Here is a 25,393-nt window from a genome sequence, read left to right as displayed (position 1 = left end):
AACACAGAACACAAGAACACAATGCAGTCATCACAAAGCCACCGCTCTGGGCCAGACAGTAATTTTCCCCTTCGCACAGGGCAGGCCTCCAAAGTCTTTATGCTGCTACATTCAAGTCCATCTGAATTACATGATGTGTTAAAAATGAGGACTTACGCACAATAACGAAAACACCTATCATTTATGGGCTACGCGGAAGGGCATACCATGCATAAGGGTACTCAAGAAACATTTGTGAAACAACTCAGGACTCGGGAAAGGGGAAGCCTTGACTTATTCCTCAACTCAGACCTCTAACAGCATCCTCAGGTTGCAAATCAAATACATGATGACAGAAGGAGACTGAAAAAGCATCCAGTGTATTTAGGATAATTTCTTTCAGGATTAAAAGAAGTTAGAACATGCAGGAAATCAGGAAATAGTGACAACTGAGACTGTATTTTCTACTTCCATATGCCAGTGAAAATCCAGAGCAGCCTAGTCCCAAAGCCCAAAGGCATTATCGTCATGCAGGTAGTCACTGCAGGTCACTTCTTAGACAGGAAAGATGCTCTAGTCTGTAAGTGCCAGACTGGGACCCTGGAAACGGGGGCTCAAACCCTGCTACAGCCATGGGCGCCACAAATAACTACTATGGTAAAGGCTCTGTAAGTACTAGATGAATAGATATGTCTCAGACCCCACAGCCATTACAGTATAATATAGGATACAGGAAGGGGAGCTGAAAGCATGCACACACACACATATCTGCCCTATTAATCCAGCAGGCTGCAACAGGATGAAAGGCATGTCCAACAACTCCAATCTTGCTTGCGCAGCAATAAGCACCCTCCCAGCATGGAAAGGAAGCACTGCTGTAGTACATGCAGGGGAGCAGCTGAGCCAAGAGGCACCTGGAAGGCGTAAGGGCTGGTTTTGGCAGCGTACTTTGGCATGAAGTGCCACCCGCTCAGCTAGTGGCCAGGGCTTGTCTGCCTTGTGCGCCTGTGGGACACAGAGGGGTCAGGGATGCGTGCGGAGAGGAGCCAACACAGCTAAGTCCTGAAAAAGGCAAGAGGAAGTCAAAGTCGCCCTTGAGGCACTTCCCAAGCCATTCAGAGTTAGTGTGTTGGCCTCTCCTGCCTTCCACACACCCCAAAACCTGTTATTCATTGTTCTTCATCTCACTGCCAGGTGGATGAATCAACTTTTCAGGGACTGAACATCCTCTGTTTTCCCTGAGATGCCTGAGTCACGGACACCAACTGAAGTCCTCAGATCTTCGATTCTCTCCTTACCTTCCTGCATCTGCAACACAACAGCCTCCAACTTCTCTCCCCTGTGGAAGTCTTAGTGAACTGAATTACTTCCAATTTCCCACTTAAGGACCATGGCATGCTTTTCTTCCAGAAAGCATCTGACTCAGCATGAAACTACTGAATCAAAACCAAGAGCCTGAGAAGGTGGACTCTAGCTAGCTAGGGCAGATGTACAGATGAGCAGTGCCTTCCATGTGCCCCACCCTTCCTGCCACCATGCTGCAGCCCCCAGCCACTCATGGTCACCAACATGCAAACACACAAGCACCCACCCCTGCCTGGTTGGGTGTCTGTCCAGGCTGACTTTTAAAGCAGCAAGCAAAAAAACCAGAGGGATATATTCCCTCAAACCTTGAGTGTGCACTCTGAACCACCATACATCAATGCACTTATTTCCCCCCACCCAAGGGAAGGAGTTTGGGTGATGGCAGAGGGGATAGATGGCAGCTGGAGTCTTTGTTTTAATTGGCTGCTGTTAAGAGCATTAGAAGGATGTTTGAAGGAGAATGATTACGGGCAGAGTGCAGAGGAGGTAATCAAAGGTGTCTGACAAACTGAATTTATGATGTGGCTTAGCAATCCATCACCTGGCTATCATTCCTATGTACATGCACATACATAAGCCTCAAAATATATTTAACTCGGGGGGTCTGGAAAAAAGTGGCTGTTCTTGCAACCCCAGCTAACAGCACTTTGCTCCTTATAACATTACAGAAGCAATTTATTTCAAATTGGGGAGGGAAATCAGTTGAGATATAAAGGATAAACTGTTTTAAATTCTTCTAAGTGTGAAGACAACTTTGTTTACTAAATGTGTATGAGGGAACACATGCATACAGCACAAACTTAGCAGTGGAAATTTGGCTCCCTGCAATTCCCTGTGATGTAGATGCATTTTTTCCAGAGGAAGTCCAATGGTCTTGTTTGTTTTCACCACTAATAGAGGACTTCAATGAAATTTTCTATTGGGAAAGTCTAATGAGGTCAGAATAACAGAACAGAGTAACTAGGAAGGAATGTCCTTGCATTTTATTTTTAGAATAAGGATAAAGGTGGGGCCTTGCAATAGGCAGGGGATGGGCCTGTTTTGGCACACATGGCCAGGCTGGAACTCTTGGTCCTGTGAGCTTGAGGGGCTTTTGAGCTTATTTTTGCAACAGCGAATCCCTTGTCAAAATCAGCAACAAGAGAGTGGAAGGGTCCGGCTGGGAGAAGAGCAGAGCAATGCCTGGGGGCACACGGACAGCCGGGGCAGCAGCAGCCTCAGGGACTGGTTGCAGCTGAGCAGCTCTTAGCCTGTTTCCCTTTCTTTCCTGGGAAGAGTGCCTTCAGCGGCACTGCTGAACTGGAGATCTCTCTAATTCTGCACATTAAAGGGAATCCAAGTTACAACAGGGTAAGCATTGTGGAGGGAATCAAGAGCAAGAAAAGCCTGATGCAGCAGCGCATGGGGGCACACAGCACTGCAAAGGGAGCAGCCAGCAGTACGACAGGGAACAGGATTTACTCTGTTGTTAAGGCTGGGTGTCAAAACCCAGCAAGACTGCCTCGGGGAGAGAAGAGATGGGCCAGAGTAAGGCTGTGAAAATGAAAAGGAACAAAGCTAAATAAAAGAACCCTGACAGAGCGGGAAGTGGCTTGACTGGGATAAACAGGTAAGGAGGAAAAAGAGTGCATTCAAGAGCAAGCAGGCCATGGTCTGTTTCCTGGCACCAGCTAATCTGATTGGCATAGAGATACAAGAAACAGAGGCTTAAATAGCTCATGGGAGCAGATCTTCAGCTGGGGAGAGCCATCATCACTCAGCAATTAACTCCCTCACAGGCTCTGCCCCTAAACCCAAAGCACAGAGCTGACCCTGCCGAGCATAGCCAACACAGAACAAAGGAGAACAAGATGAAGCATCTTTGTAAGGGTTAACAGACAGCAAAGAACAAGCTGTTCCATGCATTCAGGTCAGGAAATACAGGACTGGGACTTGACACAGGCACCATGCACACATTGCTCTGCCAGGATCACCAGAGCCTAAAGTGCAGGAGCAGCCAACTCTGCCCGCTAGGAATGAGACTGCAAGGATCTTCACCTTAAAATCTGCAAGGACAGAGTTAACCCAGCAGCGTATCTGGTGGGGATATAGTTTAGGGAGCATCAAGGCATCCAAGAAGACTGGACACTAGCATTTCTGCTCTGCTCCTTGGTATTATCTCTAGGAAAGGAGTAAGGGAAGGCTAAGTAAGAGGAAAGTGTGCAGGACTAGGTGTAAAGCACCCTTTCACCTTTCCTGTGCTGCCCACAGCTGCAGGTCTCCTGCTTGTGCTGAAGATGTAGGTGGAAACAACCCAGCAGACTGGAACCAGAACCACAGGAATGGTTCAGGGAGGACAAAAAACTGCTCCTTGACAGGCAGTCATGGGAGGCTGGACTTGCCCTCCAGCATGCAAGTCCTCAAACAGCCTTTCAGAGTGTACATTGCCTGTGAGTCCTTCCTCTGCTCCCATCCGCAGGCAGGTGTGAGCAGAGAGGGCAAGCCTGACAAGCAGCAGGAGGAACGACCCTCCTTCCAGCTGGAGCCCATCTGGAGACAAGGAGCCAGCAGCATCCACAGACGCCCAAGAGTAACAGCAAGGCAGACATACACAATCTCCCACCCTGATGCTTTCCAGCCTCCCACTATTTCTAACTCTGAGGACTTCCTGAGCCTGCTGTAGTTTGCCTGCTCACTAATCCCCAACGAACTCCTCACTTAGTACTTGCCCAATCTCCTCAACACTTGCGCAAGCTTCATGTGCCCACAACACCTTTTGGCAAGGACCTCCACAGCTCTACCATGCCTCACGTGAAGGAGGAAGATCTCCTTTGGTGGCCTTGGCCACAATCACGCTCCTATCTCCCTGCCTTCCCCCTGGTTGGTCTTATGATATGCTGCAGAATGAGCATCGGTCTCTTCCCAGACACATCTTTTGAGGGACTTCTAGTATCAGCAATGAAGTTAAAATCTATGTATGGCAGTTTACAAAGCTTGTTTTAGATAAAGGGGAGGGTCAGGGTGACACAGAGCAATCGTGGGATGAAATGCCACAATTTCCAACCCTTTCTGGGAGCTCGACGCAGCAAGTCTCATTTGCAACCCCAGACTTGGGAGAAAGCTTGCAATTAAAAAAATTAACAGTGACCCTGAATACAAGGGCTACAATTTAACTAACCCGCATTCAGGCTTTGTTAATAAAGAAGCTCTTCTGTAAGCTACAGCACAAAGGCACTTTTCCAAAGATCAGATTACCTCTGCCCAGCTATGCCACGGTGGAAATTTTAGAGACCTTTATATAAAAGCTCCAAGAGAGTGCTCCTCTGCAGACACCTCCCTGCTCACTCTTCACCCTCCACTCTGCAAGGAGCAAGGTAAACTCGAGCCTGGCTCAATCCATGGGCAAGGTAGGGCTTGCAATTAAGCAATAATGATCACAATCACAAGGCATTTTTAAGGGACTGATGACCAACTGGGTGGGGTTACATTACAGTCCATTAACTTAATCAGCATTTAAACCTCAGGAACTACACAGCAGAGGCTGCCACCGGGATTATAAAACAAAATGAGAACATACTCTTAAAACATGTGTCTTTCAAGGCTCTGGAGAGCCTTACAGCTACATCTTCACAGCTAATCACATCACAGGTACAGGACAAGGTTAGCAAATAAGTGCCCAGAGCTAATGAGCCAGTTTATTCATCTCAGCTAGCAGAGAAGTGTTTTTTACCCTCCATCCCATGGTAATGCTACCTTGACAGGTGCAGTGCCTGCAGTAAATACTATGTCTGTCCCATATTCTGAATTATACCTTTAGGGATGACAGCAAAGATACATATTCGGGGAATGGATGCTTCCTACAGCCTCCTGCACAGCTCGCAGCATCAGAAAATTAAGCTGGCTGGAAGAGCAAAGCCTGATGCTGCCCCTAAAGCAGAACTTGTTTGGTATCATTACTCATAGGCCAGTTTAAGTAGGGAGTTGCTACTCTGGAGCTTTTTCTGCTTATTTCTTTATGGATTATAGGGCAACGGAAAAACACAAACTTCAAAGAAATGTCCTGGAAATGCCACATGCCCTAGGACACCCCATATATCCCACTGGCAGTAGTGCTGAGCCTAACTTTACCCCTCTCCTTAACTGCTACTCTACCTCTTAACAAAACATCAATTGCATGCCTTTGCTCTTATTGACTAGCTGGGTATCACTGAAACATGGTGGCAGTCAGTAATTAGTATTTTTAACTCTTGGGAAGTCTTTTGTATGGCAGTACTTCTGCTGGGGTTGGTTTTAACATCCTGTCCTCACTGCTCTGGAAGGCTGACTCGCCAACAAGAGGACCCTGAGTGTAGATGCCTGCACACATGGATGGACCAAGGTCTTAGAAGTGCTATCAGGCTACAAGGGAGCTATGAGGTCCAAATGGTCTCGTCTTCATCCAGGCAGATGTTCAGCACTGCAGCATGGATTTTTCCATTTTCACATCATTCTCCTCTTTTTGGGGTTTTAGTTGCTAGTTCAGTATATCCCCCAAGCTCCGCAACATTTCTGCCCAGCCAGAGGCTTTGGCTGCAGACAGGAGGGCTCTTTTTGCCTGGATCTTTTTTTTTCAACATCATCTAAATATCACTCCCTTAACACCTGATTTAATATTTCAACCCCTTTAATTACACACAGTGGAGATTTTATTGGAAATCTGATTATTGTTTGAACGTCTGAGCATTTCATCCCAGCCTTGGAATTGATCTATTGACTGCTTTTAAATCTCCTATTTTAATTTAACATTTAACACTTTATACCCACATTAATTACATTTCCCATGATCAGTATCAACAAACACCGTCTCTGGCCCTCTCCTGATAGAAAGACCTTGGAGACCTTGCTCGGCCAAAACTCTCAAGATACCTTTGCTCTTGAACATGGATGTTTATGGGACTGATCTCTCCCCATGGGAGAGGAAGAGAAAGAAAAACCCATGAAAAACAGTGGTACTGAGTAAGTAGCAAGGTTTAGTAAGCAACACCACCAGCAGAGATGCGCAGGCGCAGACCTGGCCCCGGTGGTGCCACAGGGACTGGCCTGGCCCCAGGTCATGGGGAGCGGAGACTCCAGCCAGCTTGCCATCCATCTGTCCCAGCTCCATCTTGGCTGGAAGGGGACCGGGCTCTGATGCGGGGAGCCACGACGTATAGGCTCCATCGTAACTCCTGCCCACGCTGAGCAGCGGGCGAGCTGGGCTTGGCCTGTCCAAGAGCTGCATGCAAGCACTGGGGCACAGGAAATGCTGATGGGTCTATCAGGGAAAGCAAAGCCTTACCAGCTCAGTATCTCCCGGCATTTAACCAGCCTGCAGGTCTAGGTCCCTCTGCTTGCCTCACCGCAGCACGACATGGAGAGCAAAGCACTTCTCTGATCCCTGAGTCTAGCAGATCTCTTATTAGCAGACACAAACCGCACAGACTAATTAAGGAAGACATCCATCACACTGCCTTTATAACCAGCCACTGCCAGCTCCCAAAGGTGGCTGCTGTAAGGCACCGGAACGGTCCAGCTTCACCAGGACAGTTCCTTCTCCAGGCCATGGGAAGCAGAACTATAAGTGCTTGAGGAGGCTCAGTTGCTCCTCTTCCCTTGTCTGCAATGCATTTGTGTTTCTGTGTTGCAACTGGAGATGGAAGAAGATAGCGTCCCCAGCGCCACAGAAAACAGGAATATTTGTCCCTGAATAATTTCTCTAGCATATTAAGTACAAGTCATTCTTATGCAAAGGCTGCCCTGTACAGCTGCCAAGGTCAGTAAGACCTTGCTTTATTTGCTGCATAAGGGCTGGCTGCGCAAGTTTTACCTTGTACATATTTTTTCCATGCATTCTCTTGTCTTAGATTTCCCTGCTGCTAGTGCCTCTGCATCTTGCTGTCTGTTCAGTAGGTCATGCTACCTTCTCTGGCTGTTGATAATGACTACCCAATATCCAATGCTCCAGAACACTCAAAATTCCAGCAAACCAACTCTTACGGTATGTTTAATTCAAAAGACACCAAGGACAATATTGAATAACAATTTTCAAGGAAAACATGCTCCACAGCTTTTGCTAACAACATCAATATGTTTCTATTTTCAGGGGGTCTTGACCCACTATCCACTCACACAGCCATCACTGTTCACATTCTAGTATCTACATACAGATGATTTTTTGTGCAAGGATTGCATTCAACCAAATGGCACTGCCTGCACACACAAGCTCTGGATTACAATACCAGCGAGTGTAAATTTCAGGAAGCAGCCAAGTACTGAACAGCCTGGATCTAAATAGATGACAGGGTCTGAAAATAAGGCCCCATGCTTTTCAAACTGCAGACACATTCTTACAGACTACAGCCAATGGTTATCCCTAGAATAGGGACTGTCCCTCTCCCCAGTTTACTAAATCCTATGACATTGCAAGGGCAACAGTGAAATTTACATATTTGCACAAGGAAGAAAAATAGTATTTTGAAACTGTACAACATCATGATACTGCAAAGGACTCAAACGTCAAGAAACTTTGACACAAGCAGTCTCTTTGCAGAAGAACACAGTTAAGTGACCTACCTGAGGTCAGTAGCCAGGTAGGAAAACTTCACAACAGCCTGGCCTGCTCAGGAAACATGCTGCCTTGCCCCAGCCTCTAAAACCAAACCAATGGGGAGATGGCAAGCAAAAATGTCCAACACCTCCCTTGATCTGCCAGGAGCAGTGCAGCAGAGTCCCCCAGTGACAGCAGTTCTTTCTTGCTGGTTTATTTTAAACTACACCTCACCACACCTGATCCACCACAGCAGCATTTGGTGCCAAGCTCTTGCTTATCAGTGTCTGATGCAAACAAGCTTCCAGCCAGCAAGGAGATCTGGTCCGGTGGGAACAGCAAGCCAGCACTCAAGACGAGGGCTCACACATTCTTCTTCCAGCCCAGAAATCAAGCTGTTTCAGCAGTCTCATTTTGCCCCTCTGACATTGCTTGAACCCCATCCACAAGTTACAGTTAATAACATTAATGTCACATCACCCCAAGTATTTGCCCTGAGGGCTACAAGCTCCTCGGGGTAGAAACCCTCCCTCCCTTTATTCTGCAGCAGACTCTGACCTTGGTAGGACCCCACAGCCATTGCCGTAACACAAACCATCATTCAAAGCTTAAAACACATACTGGTGCCAGAAGTCTCTCAACTGGAGACAGGCAGCATTACAATGGGGCTGCCAGAGGGGTTAAGAAGCACTGCTGAAAAGGGATGCAAACAAGGACTTCAGGCTCTGAGCAAGCACACTCTGCCATACATGCAGCTCAAAAGGTTAGCATCACTTGTGAGCAAGAACTGTCTGGCTGAACGTACTGCCTTTGTTAACTGAGAACGGCTACATGATGGAGTGGGCTAATTAACTGCATTTTACTTTTGGGGACCCAGGCTCAAATCCTGGCTCTTGTCACAGCTGAAAATGAATTTAGGGACTACAATGAGAGCCGAGATAATTTATTTTCTACAAAATCATCAAATAATTGCCAGTCTCCTGACAGAGAGGCCCAGAACTCTATGCAAGGGCACTAGTGCTTATGCTGTTATTTCCCCAAGTATAAAAGTTATTAATGGATTGATGTGAGCGGTTATCACACCTATCAGTGCAGCAGCTTAGCTGGAATGAGCACCCAAATGAAGAACCTCGCCATGCAACATGGTGTGTGCTTCATGATGCAGTGCTGTGCAGGCTGCATGTCCTACAAGGAGGGAAGACGTGCCTGGCAGGATTTAAATTTAAATTTTCATATGGATTCATATATCCCTTAAATTTAGAGGGGCATAACGCAGCCCTGGTGTAACTCTAGTTACTTCACTGGAAAACCACCAGGGCCGGTTACAGTCCAAGGGAGCTGAGGGTTATTTCCCCACTTCCTCATGGCTGAAGGCTGCCCAGCAGAGCCAGCAGGGAAGTGAGTACTTTCCCCATAAAGTAATTCTCTATTTTTATCATGCTAAGAAAGTTTTTCATTTAGAAACTAAAAACCCTGCTTCAGGGAGAAGCCAAGCATCCTTTTCCTTTCAGATTTTTACCACAGAAGTTTTCATCTAATCAAATAAGCCATTTTTCCACTGAAAGGAATCATCGTGGAAAAACCAGAACAGAGACCAGCCCCTGAAGGTCTCCAAGCAAGAAGTATAGCTAAATTGCATTCCTGGCTCTGGCGATAGCATGCTCCTTCATGCTACTGTTTGCAGTGTCACCTCATCCCTCTGTGCCTCAGGTCACCCATCCCAAATGATAAGGATCCTTGGTGTCAAAGCACAAAGGAGAGCAACATGCTCAATGTGTAAGTTAAGCAGCAGCTAGTGATCACGAACTACAGTTTTGGACACAATATGCTGCTCTGCTAAAGCACAGGGGTTATTGCTTCTGAAGTGCCATCATCTTCCTCTTTCCTCCTCTCTCAGCAAGGAGAGAGTCACCAGCATCCTCAGCTGCCAGCACAACTGAAGGTGGGCAGGAAGACACAACAGAGGTCAAAAGGAGCACAGAGATGTTTTCTGAAGCAGCCTCTGGCACATAATGCTCAGCAGCACAGCACAGCTCAGCAATACACCTTTCATCTGTACCAAGCAAGAGACCCAGACACTTAACCCTGTAACACAACAAAGTGAGGGGTGGGTGCTGTCTTCATGGCAGGGTTTTACAGCAAGCCAAAGGCTTGTGTGGAAGGCTTCCCTTGAACAGCAGAAGAGGAAAGCTTAAGTCAGACTTCTATCCAAAAAGTCAGACTCGGGGGGAAGGGATCCGTCAGAAGACATCCATGAACTGGGGAAGAAGGGAGCAGCAGCCACAGTGCCCTGGGGGCTGACGAAAAACCTGGGGACCAGGTTCTACCTGCTCCCAAGCACAGTGAGATTCCCAAGGCCAAACCAAATTCTGCAAGTAAGGGCCACGCGTCTCCCCCTGCTGTTATCTTTAAATCCTCTTTACTCTACAGACCTATTCTCCGCCCTCCTTCCTTTTTAATCAGGCCTGACCTACAGATGTCAGCCTCATTTCGGCTAAGTCAACACAACTGCCACATCTAGGATGCTGTTACAGGAAAAACCTTACTTACACTCTTGGCTGGATTCCAGAATCTACTTCTTGGTCTAGACCTGACCTCGTTCCTCTTCTGCAAGCTTAATCCTTTACCTTAAGGGCACAGCAAACACACAGGGACTCTAATGTGGGCCTGTCTACGCTCAGTCTCCCCTTCAGCCTGCAGAGCCAAGAGACTCTTTTGATCATGCTGCACAAACACTAACGATTATTGATGTGAGGCTCCCTCAGAACTGCGTGTTCTTCAAAAACACACATACGTTCAAGAGCCAAAAAGCAAATGCGAAACACGCGCTTTATGTTCTGCAGGGTGAACTCCTTCCCTAGAGCTCATCCAACAGGACATGAACCTTCAATCAACAGTCCCCAAAGTTTCCTCAGATGCACCCCTGGCCTCACACCAAAACCATAGCCACGTTGATACATCCAGCTGCATCTAAAGGTTAGAATAGAATAGAATAGTTTGGGTTGGAAGGGACCTTAAGAATCATCTAGTTCCAACCCCTTTGCCATGGGCAGGGACACCTTCCACTAAATCAGGTTGCTCAAAGCCCCAGCCAACCTGGCCTTGAGCATTTATTCATCCTTCAGCAAAAACACAAGACATCAACACAGGACACTAATTGAAGACAAAGGACTTCAACCAGCTACCACATCACTGTCCAACAATACCTTACCAGGCAGAGCCCATTGACTTGCTGCAACAGTATGGTCAAAGTAAGAGCTAGCTTATGGCTATTCCAGTATATGTCACACTTGGCCTATTCCTTGCTGTCCCCACCCTGCGTGGCCAACATGCAGGAGTCACAGGCTGGACGTGGATGGACAACAGCTTGTCCTGTCTTGCCCAAACACATCATATAAACAGGGTATCAGGACTGAGCGGGATTTGGCTCATGCACTCCACCTCGTGACTCAAAAACCTCGACCTTGGTCACGTATCAATAGCAGCAGTGGAAATATCAACCCACGAATGAGATATTAGCAACTAATCTGTTATCAGCTTATTCCAAGAGGCAGCTAGCTGTGGATTCAACCTTCAGGCAGCAACACAGGTGTTTACTGGCTCTCAAAGACATTTGCACAGTGTTTTCTTTAAGTGTTTGTGGGGGATGTTCAAAATCCCAATTATCTGTATCTGATGCAATGCTGAACCATTAATACTCTCCTGGTTCACAGGAGCTGTAAAAACAAAACCCCACTGAGGCTAGGAGGAGCCTCTGGATCAAATTCTCTGGGCTCCAAAACAGCCCTTGAACATGTGCTGCAAGAAATCCTCCATACAGATGCACCTTTCATATCACGGGAGACAGAGGGCAGGGAGAGGAAAAGAGATTAAAAACAAGATAAAAGCCAGATCCTCAGGTAACAGAAAAATCAGAGATGCTCCCTCAGTTTACAATACCATGGATTTGAGCCAAAGATGCTTTTAAAGTCCTTTTATGAAATATTTTAATCTGTCTTTCTATCTGCTACGAGTACAAGCTAGGCAGTGCTTTTCAGAGAAATTATTTATTCAGTTTTACAGTGACTAACCTGAATTTCCAGACTGCTTCAAAAGAAAAACTGAAGCATTTCTTTACAAAAGGCAAGGAGCATTAGGGTTCTTCCCCCCTTGTTTTTCCTTTTCTTTTTTCCTCCACCCCTCAGCTGAAACGTCTCTACCTCTCATCTAATAAACAAACTATGTATCTTTCCACCAAAAAAATGCTCTTCCCTTCACCTCCATGCCAAAAATGTGCTGACAATTTTTTCAGGGTTTTTTGCTGAAGCCACCCAACGTAGAATAAATTCCTTTTTTTTTCTTTTTAAATTGATTTTTCAGTTTAGCCATCTACTTGAATAAACAGCTACCCTTACATTGCTGGCTGCAGTCTTACAACCTGGAATAAACCCAACACAAAGCTGAAAGCATGGGATTACCACTGGCTTGGCGTTAGCGGGGCACCCTACCAGAAACATCCATGGTCAAACACAAATTACAGGGTCAGTGAAAGTAGCCACACTGTTGCATGAACTGCCTCAATGTTACTTCCCAGATTAAAGAACAGAAAGTAACAGCACAAAGCTTAAATTAAATACAACTAAAGCTCTAATCTAAGTCCATCAAATTAAGGACCAGTTCCAGAAGGCACGGACTCACCAGGATATGCTTCTGGCACCCAGAGGAGCTGTCCTGGGGATGGGGAGCTCAGGTAGCACACACCTATCTTCACCGAGGCACCTACTACGTGCCTGCCACAGGGGAAGCAATGTCACACACAGCAGGTCCAGTTTAAGGCAGGGTTTGAGGCCCTTACAACTACATTTCATCACGAGTAAGCTCTAATTCTGGAAGGCGGAAGGCAGATGCACATTTTCTTGTGTGGAGATGCCCTCTACTCAACCCAGCCTAAGACCTTCACTTACGCGAGGCTGTGATTAGGGGATTCAGGTCACGAGCAAGCAGATCTCATGCTTTAATTCTCTTTCTCTCGTTTCGGTTGCCTGAATCTCCAGGATGAGCAACATCACGTTCTCGCAGAAACCTAAGCAAACTTCCGTGCACCAGCTCTCTCCCTCAGAACAGGGAGATGCACGAAGTCAATCGCGATAACCTCCCACCTGAAGGTGTTGGATGCTGTTGCTGTGCCTTGCCACTCTCTCCCCACATTAAAGGCTCAAACAACAATCCTAAAGCCAGTCTCACCTCTTTGTCTCCACAATCCGGCTAACATTACTGCACCAAGTACATCAATACTGTTGCATTTGAATCTCTCCTCCAGTACACCCCCCCAGGAAGATGTACATCCAAAAATACAGCAGCCTGCACCGCCCCCCTCGCTCTCCCAGCTAGCAGGCTTCCTCCCAAGTTCACCCTGCTGAGAACCACTTCAGCAACATACAGGTTTAAGACCATCCTAAAAATACCCATGCACCCAATATCAGACTCCAGCCCTAATTCCATCCTCCCGTAACCATCACACAGGATCAGACCCTTGCTAAGTGATCTGGAACTGCAGTAACACGCTTCTAGCACTGCTATTTATTTGTGGCAGCTTTCCCTACCTGCAGATGCTGTCCAAAAGTAAGAAGAAAAATTTGTGCTCTTGGGAGCTCATAGTCTACAGGCAGAGGTCAGGAGAAACACTCTGTTCTTATTAATGCAGTTATATGGAGAGGGAAAAAAAAAGTCAAGCCTGTGTGCTTCTCAGAAGCAGATTATGGCTAATAATACAAAGATTACTGACATTAAATGAATTTAAATTCACTCTTCTATCATTCAGAATATTAAGTTTTTTACCTTCTTCCCAGTATCACTCCCATTTGTAGTCAGCTTCACTTTCTGCCTATCACAAAGATGTTATATTTGGACTATAATCACCATAATGGACTTCTCCCCCTCAGCAGTTTTGTTGTACTAGGCGTCTTAAAAAAAAAAAAAAATTTGTAGTGTTAATTTAACAAGCATCCTATCTTCCTTTTTTTTTTTTTTTTTTTTTTTTTTTAAGGTAACTGCTGCATAACTCTGTGAACAAGTTCTGCAGTCCTAATGGCTTTTTTAGCCTATCAACAGGCAAGGGGAAAGTCTCACCCACGCAGCAGCAGTGTTACTCCTGCAGAAGGAGTGAGTGATGCTCAGCCCAGGGCTCTTGCCAGGGAGAGGGAGCTGACAGCACTCTCCAGCCTGACCACGCCGCAGCATCAGCACACATTGCAGGCAAAGGGGACCAGCAAAACCCATCTGCCACTGGTGACCAAAATCCGATTTTAAATTCAGGTTGCTCCTCGCCAACGTTCACACTCAAACTGAAGACAGTGCTCTGCTCTACCCCTAAAAAAACCTAAATATTTTTAAAGCCAGCACCAGCAAACTGAAGATGGAGCATAGTAATAGCAGCAAAGTCAGCCACAGATTTACTCTCAGGAAGAAAAACTCCTTTTGAAACTTAAAAGTTCCAGTTCAACTGTAGGATCCCTCTCCCCAAACATCCTATTGACAAACAAGTATCCAAGAACACTTAGAAGAAAGCCGTCAGTCAAGCAAATCACCAGCTACCTGTTTGCTGCTGAACTTCTCACACATTTGCATCTACATTTTACTGAAAGAAAGGGAACTCCACAGCAAACAAACTGCAAATTCCTGCCTGTCAGCCCCAAATCTGGAGTGCTTTACTGGGCTGCGGCTGCAGCCCCGAGCTCCAGCCCTCCCCATTTGTTCTCCTGGTCTGCACATCGGGAAGGCAAGCCAACACAACCCAAAGCCTACAGAGCCGGAATCAGCTGGCAGTTATCTGAAACGTAGTTTGTGAATTCCCCCTGCACAGGATCAGTCCAACTCAACTGTCTGGTCCTTTTGTATCAAAAAGGGAGTTACTGCTGGTAAAAGGCACCTGCCTTAGCTCACAGCCTTACACAATGGCTGTATTAAGCATTACTCTTATTAATCAGTATGCAACTATAATAGTTAAAGTTTTATTGAAAAAAAACCAAAAAGGAAACAAAAACCCCAAAAACGCAGCACCTTGCAAAAGGCCATCAGTGACCAGCTCAGCCCCACCCATGCAGATGCTCTACTGCAGCTCCACCACCATTTCCAGCTGACCCAAGTATAGGCTGCATCAGCCAGGGCAGCTCTGCCCTCCCACAGGGCCCAGGCCTTGTTCCTGCCCTCTCCCTCGGCCAGGACAAGGATTCATGAGACCGAGCACAAGGCAGAGGAATGAGGACAGCAGCAGGGAGGAAAGAGAGTGCATCTTTCAGTGCCAAAGCCCATTTGAAGGGCATGAAATGGCAGGCTCAGCTCCTCATGGCACCCATGGAGGCTAAGGGCACTTGGCACAACCCAGGAGCTTGAGCAGCCAATGGCTCTGCCTCAGCAATGCCCCTCTCTCAAGAGGCTTCCACAATTCCCCCAAATATGTACATTCCCCACAAGTTTTCTTCTCTCCTTCTGTGCGCTGAAAGTCATATACATTACAAACACACAGGTGGAACTGGATGCAGGCCCTGTGATAGGGATGAATCCCGCAGCATTGTGCAACCAAATGCTCTTCCCCTCCAGAAGTCGCCAGGTACTGCATTCCCCAGGTTGGCTGAGCAGGTGGACGTGCTCCAAGACCTGGAGGAGAAACTGTTTCTCATGTAAGCTGGCATGCAAAATGGTGTAATTGCCCAACTAAGGGCATCTAGGACACACTCTACAGCTGCGCTGAATTTACAAATCCTGATATCTCTAGAGGAACAAGATGGTGGCACTATACAGAAAATAAATAAATCCGTTGTTAGACACACCAGAAACTTCCCTGTACCTTATGAATGGATCTCAGGGTCTTGTCAGAAGGCTAACCTTCCACCTAACACAGGACACAGAATGAATTTGCCTTTCAGCAGCAGCATCCTCATTCCAACCTTGGTATCTGATCATCAGCTACTGAATGCGTCATATTACAACACAGTCACCAGAGCTGTAAATCCTCAACCCAGCAGGTCTCTCCCTTCAGGAAGGCTGATATAACCTCACGCGGAATCCGCCAGGCATGCCCTACTCATCTCCTCATTCTCAGAAGAAACATGGATCACAGCTATTCAACCAACTGCTCTGGAGACCCTGAAAATAATAGCGAAGGAGGTCAGTACCAGGCAAGAGCCACCCAAGCCAGCTGCCCTGGGCACACTGGTCCAAGGGGGTGCACAGAGCGGGCAGGGGAAGGGTGAGGACAACCTGCCTGCACTTCTGAGCAAGGTGGAAGAGGCTGGTTGCATCCAGAAGCAGCACGGGAGGTGTCACCTCACTGCAGATATGCAGGAGGGAAGGGGCTTGCTGTTCCTCCTGCAGGAGAGCAGCCCACTCTGGTCGGCCCCATTTACATGACCTGTAGCATAGCCTCCTCAAGCACCACGTGAAAGGTGCCGCTGTATTAGCCAGACCACGCCTGGGCGCTCCGGGCAGAGCCAACATTAGCTCGTTACCAAGGCTATGCTCAACGAAGGGCACCGTGGTTGTCACACTGAGTAATTAGTCAAGCAAAATTCATGGGTGGTGGACTTGGTCTGAGGAACAAGCTGAGGACCTAGGATGGAGGCATTTAGCTGTGGATCTAGGAGTCGAGTGCAAAGGCAAGGTGGAGATGCCAGTGCCAAAACCTGGGCGTTGTGTCCGAGGGCACGGAGGCACTTCACAAGACATCTCTGTGCTCTGGCTTCCTTGGTCAGATACAATGCCAGCATCTGGAGGCTTCAGAGAACAAAGGACAGACAACCTGTAACCCTATTGATGGCTCCATGCTACTGTTTCTTTTTTGTACCTCAAAAACAACTTTACTGAAAGGTAGCTGAAGATGCAACACAAGCCCCCTGGGCCAGCAGTGCTCATTACCATTTATTTAAAAACATTCAGACTGTATTTAAAAGGATCCCATGGATACCTGGTATGGCTATAAAGAGATCTATCCATCCTGACTTGCTGGCTGTAGACAGGGTAGGAGATCCTACAACTGAGCAGCTTAAGAAGAGCAAACAGCATTAACAAAGAGTTTTTACCAGATTTTGGGAAGAGAAACCTGACACCCTTTTTCTGCCTAGCCCATCCAGGGAAGAGCCAAATCCTCTCTTCTCCATCAGTTTTGTATCTTATGGCCTGTGGTAACACTTTGCATGCTGAGGACTAACCCAGCGCTTTGGAGGACAACTCCCAGCAGCAGCCCGGCAGCCAGCCATGGCTCAGAGCAGGTGATGCTCTTTTGCAGGAGCCAGTTTTCCTTTACAGGGCAGGTTTCCCCATCAGCAAGCCAGGGATGTTTGGCAGCTCACCATTCCAGCCTTTAGGACCGCTTTAACGACCGGTCCATCAACCCACATGCATCCCTCCTGGCATTACAGCCCTTCACAGTACAATCACCCCTCCGCAGTCCCAGGACCTTTCACCAAAAGATCACCAAATGCTTCACAAACATTAATGAATTAAGTCCCAGCATCCCAGTTAACTCTGGCAGCGTTATCCCCTCGTGACCAAGGAGCAGAGAAGCAGGCTGAGGCCTCCCCGTGTCCCCATGGGCCTGCTGAGGAGCCAGCCATAGCAGCCAGACCTGCTGGCTCCCTCCCTCTCCTCAGCTACAGACCTGCAAGCTATTTCAAAGGCTCTTTCCAAAACAGAAAGAAAGAAAAAAAAAAACCAAACCCCCAACAACTTTCTGTTTTCCTTGAAAAGCAGGTTTATGCAACAAAAAAGGTAGTAATAAAGGTTTCACCATCCAAATTAAAAGTCAAAGGCAGCAATAAAGAGTCTCTGCAATATAAGAAACACGTTGTGCACAGTGTGAAATTTCTTGCTGCCTTGCAGAATGAAGCCAAACATCTTAATATGGAAAAACACCGCTACTTTTGACCCAAACAGATTGGGAACAGGAAGTAAAAACACATTACCCAGCTGCGGCCTCCCCGCCTTCCGAGCAGCAGCAGCAGCAGAGAAACCAGCGTTTCCTGCCCACACTCGCCCGTCTGCAGCCGCCCGGGTCTGCAGGCCATTTGCCCGGGGGCCAATCCCACCTAAACCAGTCAGAGTTTGTTATTAAAGCTCTCGCAGGCAAGATCCAGCCTTTATCAAAGATGAATTAGCTGGGGAGAGCCAGGGAAATGGAGACAGCAGGAATAACCCCAAATGCTGCACCCATTTGCAAACTGCACAGGGCCAGGCTCCCCTGTGAGGGAATTCCCCTACTTTCGGTGGCGCTCTCGATTTTCTCCAGCCGAATTCCTGACTAAGGACAGGCATATTTCAGGAGTTAATTTTGGTTTCACTGCATCATCACCAGAAAACCCTGAGAAATTAAGTCAAGCCTCAATTGGCTCAAAACATAATTGCATTTCTTTTAAATAATAGCTTTGCATTACTTTGTTTTTTGTCGGGTTTTTTCTTTTTTCTTTTTTTTTTTTTTTTTGAGCTTGTGCATATTACATCCTAATTATGTTTTCAAGCACTCATTTGCAGCTACAGGTATAACCCAGAAAGACACACAGATGAGCTAATTTTCAAATCATCACTTGAGTAAGGAGCTGGAGCTTTAGAAAAAAGTGACAGATAGACCAAGGGACCTGCAAGAAAAAAGAAACATGCATAACTGACAGTCCAGCATCTCTTTTGTCAAAACTGGTAACTCAATGCCAAAGAGAATGGCTTTAAGACCTCAGCAGAACAAATACTGAATATGACACATATAATGCAACAGAAAATGCCATTTACACAAACACTATACACTAAACAGCAGCTCAGAACCTGATATTTTGATTAAAACTCTGCTTTCAGAAAATCTTATAAGCATCATTTTTACTAGCTCAAGCAGATTTTTCCTACAAGATTTTAAAAGATTACATGCCACGTGTAGAATACTTCATAAAGCAGAATAGGATTTTTGACTCGTGTGAATTTTTTTTTAAAATAATAGCAACCAGCAAATTACAGTCATTAGTACAACACTGCCTTCGCAGCAGATTTATGCCAGCATTACTGAAAGCAGAATTTCACCCAACAACACTTCTGGGTAATACAGACATCTGCAGAACTGAGTGAAAAAAGCACATAAACATGCACAACCACATATTTTGTGCATTACCATCTAAGACTTTTACAACGACAGGTATTTTGTGCCACTGTTTTGCAAGACAGTACCCCACGCGTGCCCATGAGTATGCTCTCCGGCAGGCAGCGACCTCCAGTCCTACCTCATATTCTTTTAAATTCATCACCTTCGTGCTCCTAAATGCTGCTTTGGCAGAGGGGTTGCACTGCGAGGAAGAAAACTCCCCCTGCGTCCCTGTTATCACGCTGCATGAAATCCTCCCTCTGCCCCAGCAACCTCCCAGCAGAAAAAAAAAATAAATCCAAGTTTATCACACCAAGGAAAGAACAATAAGTGGGAGTCCGAAAAGGCAGTCAGAAGTGCCGCCAAAAAATCAGAGCTCTTTCTCAAAAAAAGGCCCTCCCTTAGGAAGCCTGCCAGTCAAACCTGATCACGAGGCTGTTTTCCGAGGGTGAATAGAGTTCTTATTGACACAGCTTATGTCTGCAGCGTGCAGCCCTCCGCAAGGCTTTCAAGAGCAGATCGGATTACACAGACACATTCTCTCTGATTTTATGCATTCAGAAGCCCTCAGACATAAAATACCCAGCTCTGAAGGCCACTGGTTCTTCAGCTCGCTATCAGCCTATGTGCTTTTACAAAAAACCAAACAAACAAACAAACAAAAAACCAAAAAACCCAAAAAACGCAGGCAAAGAGGTCCTGGCACCTTTACTTGGGCTCTAGAGGACCTCACCCTTGCTGAACAGGGCCATATAATTTGGAGGCCAAGCCACAGATTTGCTCCATGTGAGTAATACAAGACGACTCATTCCCATGGTGGGTACTTAGCACTGGAACGGGAGAAGGGAAAAAATAAGTATCTGCTGACACCATTTAAAATGGGGGAAGATAACATCGCTCTGGGTAGACAATCCTTCCTGGAAGATGGCATGGAAAAAGGGGAGGATACACACCTTTTAAAAGAACAACACACACTGCCACAGCTTAGCAGGCAAGAGGTGCCCAACTGCAAAAGCATCGCAAGCACAAACTCAGGTAAACCAGGGTCAGCAATTTGCACACACACAGGAACCTAGAGAAAACAAACTAAAAGGATCAATTTATACTGTTTCTATACTTAAGGGGCACAGTGAGGAACTCCATTCCAGGAGCAGACACATGTACTAAGTCTGGGGTACCTGTGATGCCGCATTAAAGGTGAACAGAGAATTACAAAATGTTATCTTATAACAAATGCTCCGGCTTAAAGACTGTGCTTCAGCAAGAAAGACAAATCTGTGCTTAAATCATATGACAAATTAGGACCTGAGCATTGCCCTAGAGAAGGATGCATGCACTGCCCAGAGGTCTGGACTACACCATTTAAAAAGAAACTCACAAAAAACTCAGTCCAACAAGCAAACCAATGCATTACACATGGGTAACTGGTTCCCTATCACCTAAAAGGGAACAACTCCTGCATCAACTTGTCCACACTGAACTGAAACTTCTCACTGAAATAGCAAACACAGCAAATCAAGCAAGCTTGAGCTTCAGAGCTTTTAAGGGATTTTAAGAGCAAACACACACTGTTCAATAAAGACATCCTTTCCCCCCTGCCTGCAGGCTGTGATCACTCCCCAACCGTTCCTATCATGTTGCAAACAATTTTTTCTCACATTTTTCCTGCTGGGTGCTTGGAGACTGGACCTGGGTAACCCAAATGCAGGATGCTATGTCTGTCTGCGATAGCAGTTCTCCTTTGGTTGGATGTTTGCACTCTTGTTTTCAGAGCACAGGAAGAGAGCTGCAGCTCCTATGACTACCTTTGGAAACCGAGATCTAAGCAAACTCCGCTTTTCAGCGCACAGCCTTCCTCTCAATGAGCCGCCTCGTGTTTCTAGTACTCATTTTAGTTTCCACACATGACTTCTAGTATGTTCATGGTCAGAAAAGCCTGCTCCTATGAAGGCTGCGTACTCTTTCCCAACACGTCTGAGTCACACAATGGTTTGCTCCACTGCCAAAGCCAAGCTCTCACGACCGGCACGGCAGGGGTGTCCTGCTACAGGCATCAGTCACCAAATCCTGACTGCAGATTCATCATCATCACCTGTGCCTGCATTAGCCACAAAGAAAATCTTCATTTGCTTTCAGGCTCCTGACTAAGCTGCAGGCACTAGTGACTAGAAGAGCTGTGGTTTGAATTGTGCATGAAGAAAGACCCATTTGCAAGACACTAGCAATGCAGTTTTGCCATCAGTTTAACTCGGCATAAGCCAGTGCTGCTAATAAAAGCAGCAGTCCTGCCTGTGCACCCCAGGTCCTTGTGCCAACACAACAGTTTCTGCGGCCACATGGAGAAGTGAACCAAGGAAACAGCGATGGCTAAAACGAGCATCACTTTTTTCTTGTTGTTCTGCAAGGTTATTCTTAATCCACAAGAATTAAGAGACTGGAGGAAAGGGCTGGAAGCAGGACCACTTTTTCCACCACAGCACCAGCTTCAAAACTGATTTGCAAGCTACACTGCAAAAGGTAAGAAAGTCAACCTCCCCTCCTCTGCAGTCACAAGTTTTTAAGTCCCACTTTGAGATTCCCTTAAACGTGCAGAACAGCCTCTCAAAACCTCACTTCTTGTGGCAGTCCAAGTGCAAAACTCTAAGGTCAGTGTATTCATCTTGCTAAGATGGGGCAAGCCCAGGAGAAAACTTCTAGGTCTGTAAAAATCTAAGAATAAGATTTAAGCCTCATGCCAGCCATTCTCCAACAGAGAAGGAGGCGGCAGAGCAGGCGACTACTGCTTGTGAAGTGGAACTGGGCACAAAACCCATCAGAAAATCCTCTATGTGGATGCAACAACCCAACACCTCAGAAGGACAACTACCCAGCATCCCTACTTGTCAGTAACCTTCCTGCGGCACATGGGCCAGCACTGGGAGGGAGGAATGGCAGCCCCAGATCTGCTTGCTCTTTCTCCATGAGGATCCCTCACTCCCCCACGGTGGTGACACCCTGACTTCTCCAGACCTGGCCAGATGAGGCTGAGCAGCACAGAGGGGCTTGTTTCCTCACTGACCACCAGGTCTACTTTGGGCCCCTGCCAGTATATCCCAAACCACCTGGAGGATAGCACCAGACCTGCAACAGACATACAGCTGTATACAGGCTGAACCAGGTGCATACGTAAAACTCCGCTGCTTCTGGGAAGGCTGACTACGCCCGAGAGCAGACTGCACCTTCTCCTGCTATAAGCGCATCCCATAATACCTAGAAGCTTCTGCACAGTCCATTGTCTTTCAAAGAGAAACACTCAAACACTGAAATAGCTCTCAAACTTTTCTGGGCCATGACTACTTTAAAATGACTTCATTTAAATATGTACCATGTCTATATATATATATACACACACGCACACCCAAGGGAAATTAGCATCCGTGAGAAGGGCTGGTGCCCACACACCGTAACTCTGCACAGCCTCCCAGCTCTGCCTGTGCATGACTGTACCCCCACAGCTCCACACTAGTACAACCCTACAGCAAACCAGAGCCACTCGAGAGCCCCTCGAGGATCCTGCCCCATTGGCAGGAGCACTGGAAAGACCACAGCTTGCAGGCTCTCCACCAGACCACTTGCTAACACAAATCTTTTTGGGGGTATAGAGAATGGTGGGGGCAGGGAAGTTTTAAGACCAAATTAGAGAGTCCTTTAGATCCTTCAGTTCTGCCCAAAGCTGAACCTTTTCAGTCCTTCCTTCAGGAGCTTCCCCCGCCCCAGGGCTGAGATACATGATTTGGACCTTCATTAGTAAATAAAGCTCCAAGGAGCAGGACTGTGCCACGTAAGGCATTTCTCCAACCTGAGAGCAGCACCATTGCAGCCTCCACGTACTACCTTAAAAGCAAAATACCCGCAAGGAGGACCCACAGGGGGAAAACATCTCTGCAACCTCATGGAAGCTGCTGTATGGAAACTTTAACTGCATTACTTCTGCTTCTGCATAATCCCAGAAGAACTAGCTTAATTCAGACTGCTCCAACTCAAGACACTCGATAGTTTCAACATGGTATAGACTATTACCTCGCTCTAATTACAGGATCACATTACATGTCCAACAACTGCTGCAATTTAGTCTTGCCTGATACATCCCAACTCAAAATTGCTCATCCCACCTCTCACTCCAAAGGAGTATCCTCAAAAGGATACTTTTGGCATCCTTTGAATAAAGGCAGGAATACCTAGCAACACTTCAGCATCTGACACACACGCACCCCAAGCCCCCAAAAGGTAAAGTCATTATTTCCTTGCAGTAACAAAGGCGACAACTTTTACCAGTGCAGAACAAACTAGTTTCAGGCAAATAGCACCAACACAACACTACTGCTCACACGGTTGTCTGTGCAAACACGTTACAGAATTACTGCTAATAACCACCACTGCACAATACCACAAATTTGCATGTCGCTCCCCGAGCCAGGTGTTGATCTTGCACAGAGCCTATCCGTGCAAGAAAGGAGTTTTCAGAGAAGCAAGAGCTGCAGGATCAGGCCCTCGGAGTTTCACTACCTCAAAGGCAGTGGACGTTCCTTACTGCATCGCACGTCTTGCCTTTTAGCTCAGTCTTGCCTTTTAGCTCAAAACCGCATCCGCAGCTCCCGCTGCCATGAAAGGGAAAGGTTTTCTCCCTGCAACCGTTCACCCGCATCTGAGCCGAATGCTAACAGGTCTCTTACTTGCGTCTCGCCTCGCCACTGCCTCATGCTCTACAGGGGAATATTTTGTTCCCCAAGCGGACAAGCTGTCCGGCCATCGCTCCACGATGATTCAGCAAGGGGGTGGCTCCCCGTCGGAAGGCACACCTACTGCGAACTGTCATACCACGGGGCTGGGTGAAAATGGGAGAAGTTGCTCTATCTATCATGGCTGCACTTTCTGAAATGCGTAGACCTGGCCTGGTGGGGTCGAGGGGGGCAAAGGCGCGGCGGGGGGGGGGGGGGGGTCCATGAGCAGGCACATGGAAATAATTTAAGGAACTATCTCGAGGCTTTTAACTATGGCACAAGTAAATGAGGAAAAAAAAAAAAAAAACAGACACTTTCAGAGCCAGCATCAACTTCGCCAGGCTGTGTTCTTTGTTTCTAGGCAGACTCCAGTGCGGTGGCAAGAATGAACAAATGCGCATGTCTTCATACGAATCCAATAAAAAAAAAAAAAAAAAGAAAAAGGAAAAAAAAAATCCCCCCTCCCCTCAGGCCCCTCTCTCATTGCTGTAGCGGTAGGGGAGTCCTCCAGATAGTTTGTGCTGCTTTTTCAGAAGTAAAAGTCCGCTTCCACCCTGCTCTGAGCAGGCATTTCACTACGCTACGAGACGTTCGCGGGTAAGACAGCGCCTGGAACACTTTCGGCTGCAAAAATTAGTTTTGGTGCGGGTTTTTTTAATTTTTTTTCTTTTTTTTTAAGAACGAAACGACACCCTAGCAACGCACCGCGACGCGCCAGCCGCCCTCCGCAGACGCTCCCGCCGCCGCCGCCGGCGGAGCGGGGCCGCGGCCGGCCGGCCGGCCAGCCTGCCCGCCGCCGGCAGACAAAGGAGCGATGCGCCGCCAAGGAGCCGCGCCGGCACCCCCGGGCCAGCCCGCCGCCGCTCCCGGGACAACCGCCAGCGGCCGCCGAGCCCCGGCCGCGGGACGAGCCCCCGCCGCCGCCACAGACATGCTCTCCAACCCCCCCCCCCCCCCCGCCATCACCACCACCACACCGGAGCGCGTCAGACCCGACCCCGGGCGCCCCGCGGCTCGGCGGAGGGCGGCCGTCCCCCCGCGCCCGGGCCCGGCCTTACCTCAGCGGCGGCGGCGCTAGCAGGCAGCGGGCGGCCGCACCGTGCCACGCGCGGCGGCACGGGGCGAGCCACGGGGGCCGGTTTAGCGCGGGGGCCGGCTGCGCGCCGCCATTTTAACGCCTCCCGCCCGCCCTCCGCCCCCCCCCCCTTCCCCCCCTTCCCCGCGGCGGGCGGCCACGCGCGGCGTGGAAATGCCACTCAGCGGCGGCGCCCACCCCACCCCTGCCCCCCACCCGCCCCGCCGCCGCCGTTACATTGACGCAGCGGCTCCTGGTCGCCGGGCCCGCCGTGGCGGAGCTAGCAGGGCAGCAGCAGCAGCCGCCGCCGTCGTGGCCCCTCCGCCGCCTCCCGCCGCCGGGCGCACATGGTACGCTCCGGGGCCGCGCCGCGCCGCGCCCCGCCGGCCGCGCGCGCCGCCGCGCCGCCTGGCTGCTGCCATGGCAACCGGCCGGCCGCGCCGCGCCGCGCCGAGCAGGCCCGGCCCGACCCGGCGCCGGTGCGGGGCGAGCGGCGGCCCACCCGGGCGGCGGCGCTCCCGGGCCCCGCGGGAGGGTCTCCCGATCGGCGTTGCCCCTCCGGGCTCCCGGACACC

At 48.2% G+C, this 25,393-nt stretch overlaps 1 protein-coding gene across 11 annotated transcripts in view; it reads right to left on the bottom strand.

The window, feature by feature from the left end:
* The window catches only part of MBNL3 (muscleblind like splicing regulator 3), a 97,648-nt gene extending 72,485 nt beyond the window's left edge, over positions 1-25,163 (bottom strand). For 5 of the 11 annotated variants that reach the window (XR_003920835.2, XR_003920836.2, XM_029996596.2 and 2 more), the window contains exon 1: positions 25,056-25,163. Coding sequence is in view for 1 of the 11 variants with exons in the window: in XM_041118888.1 (XP_040974822.1) it covers positions 23,696-23,722 (27 nt within the window). In the remaining 10 variants the exon portion in view is untranslated. Of the gene's footprint in view, positions 1-12,565; positions 13,844-23,695; positions 24,497-24,801; positions 24,931-25,055 lie in introns of those variants that run through there. The other 6 variants (XM_029996585.2, XM_041118889.1, XM_041118891.1 and 3 more) reach the window with 5 other exon arrangements.
* Positions 25,164-25,393: the final 230 nt, after the last annotated feature.

This window comes from Aquila chrysaetos, chromosome 21 (genome assembly GCF_900496995.4).
Source record: "Aquila chrysaetos chrysaetos chromosome 21, bAquChr1.4, whole genome shotgun sequence".
NCBI lineage: Eukaryota > Metazoa > Chordata > Aves > Accipitriformes > Accipitridae > Aquila > Aquila chrysaetos.
The sequence above is the reverse complement of the archived record's forward strand: the minus strand, read 5'-3'. Positions and strand labels throughout refer to the sequence as shown.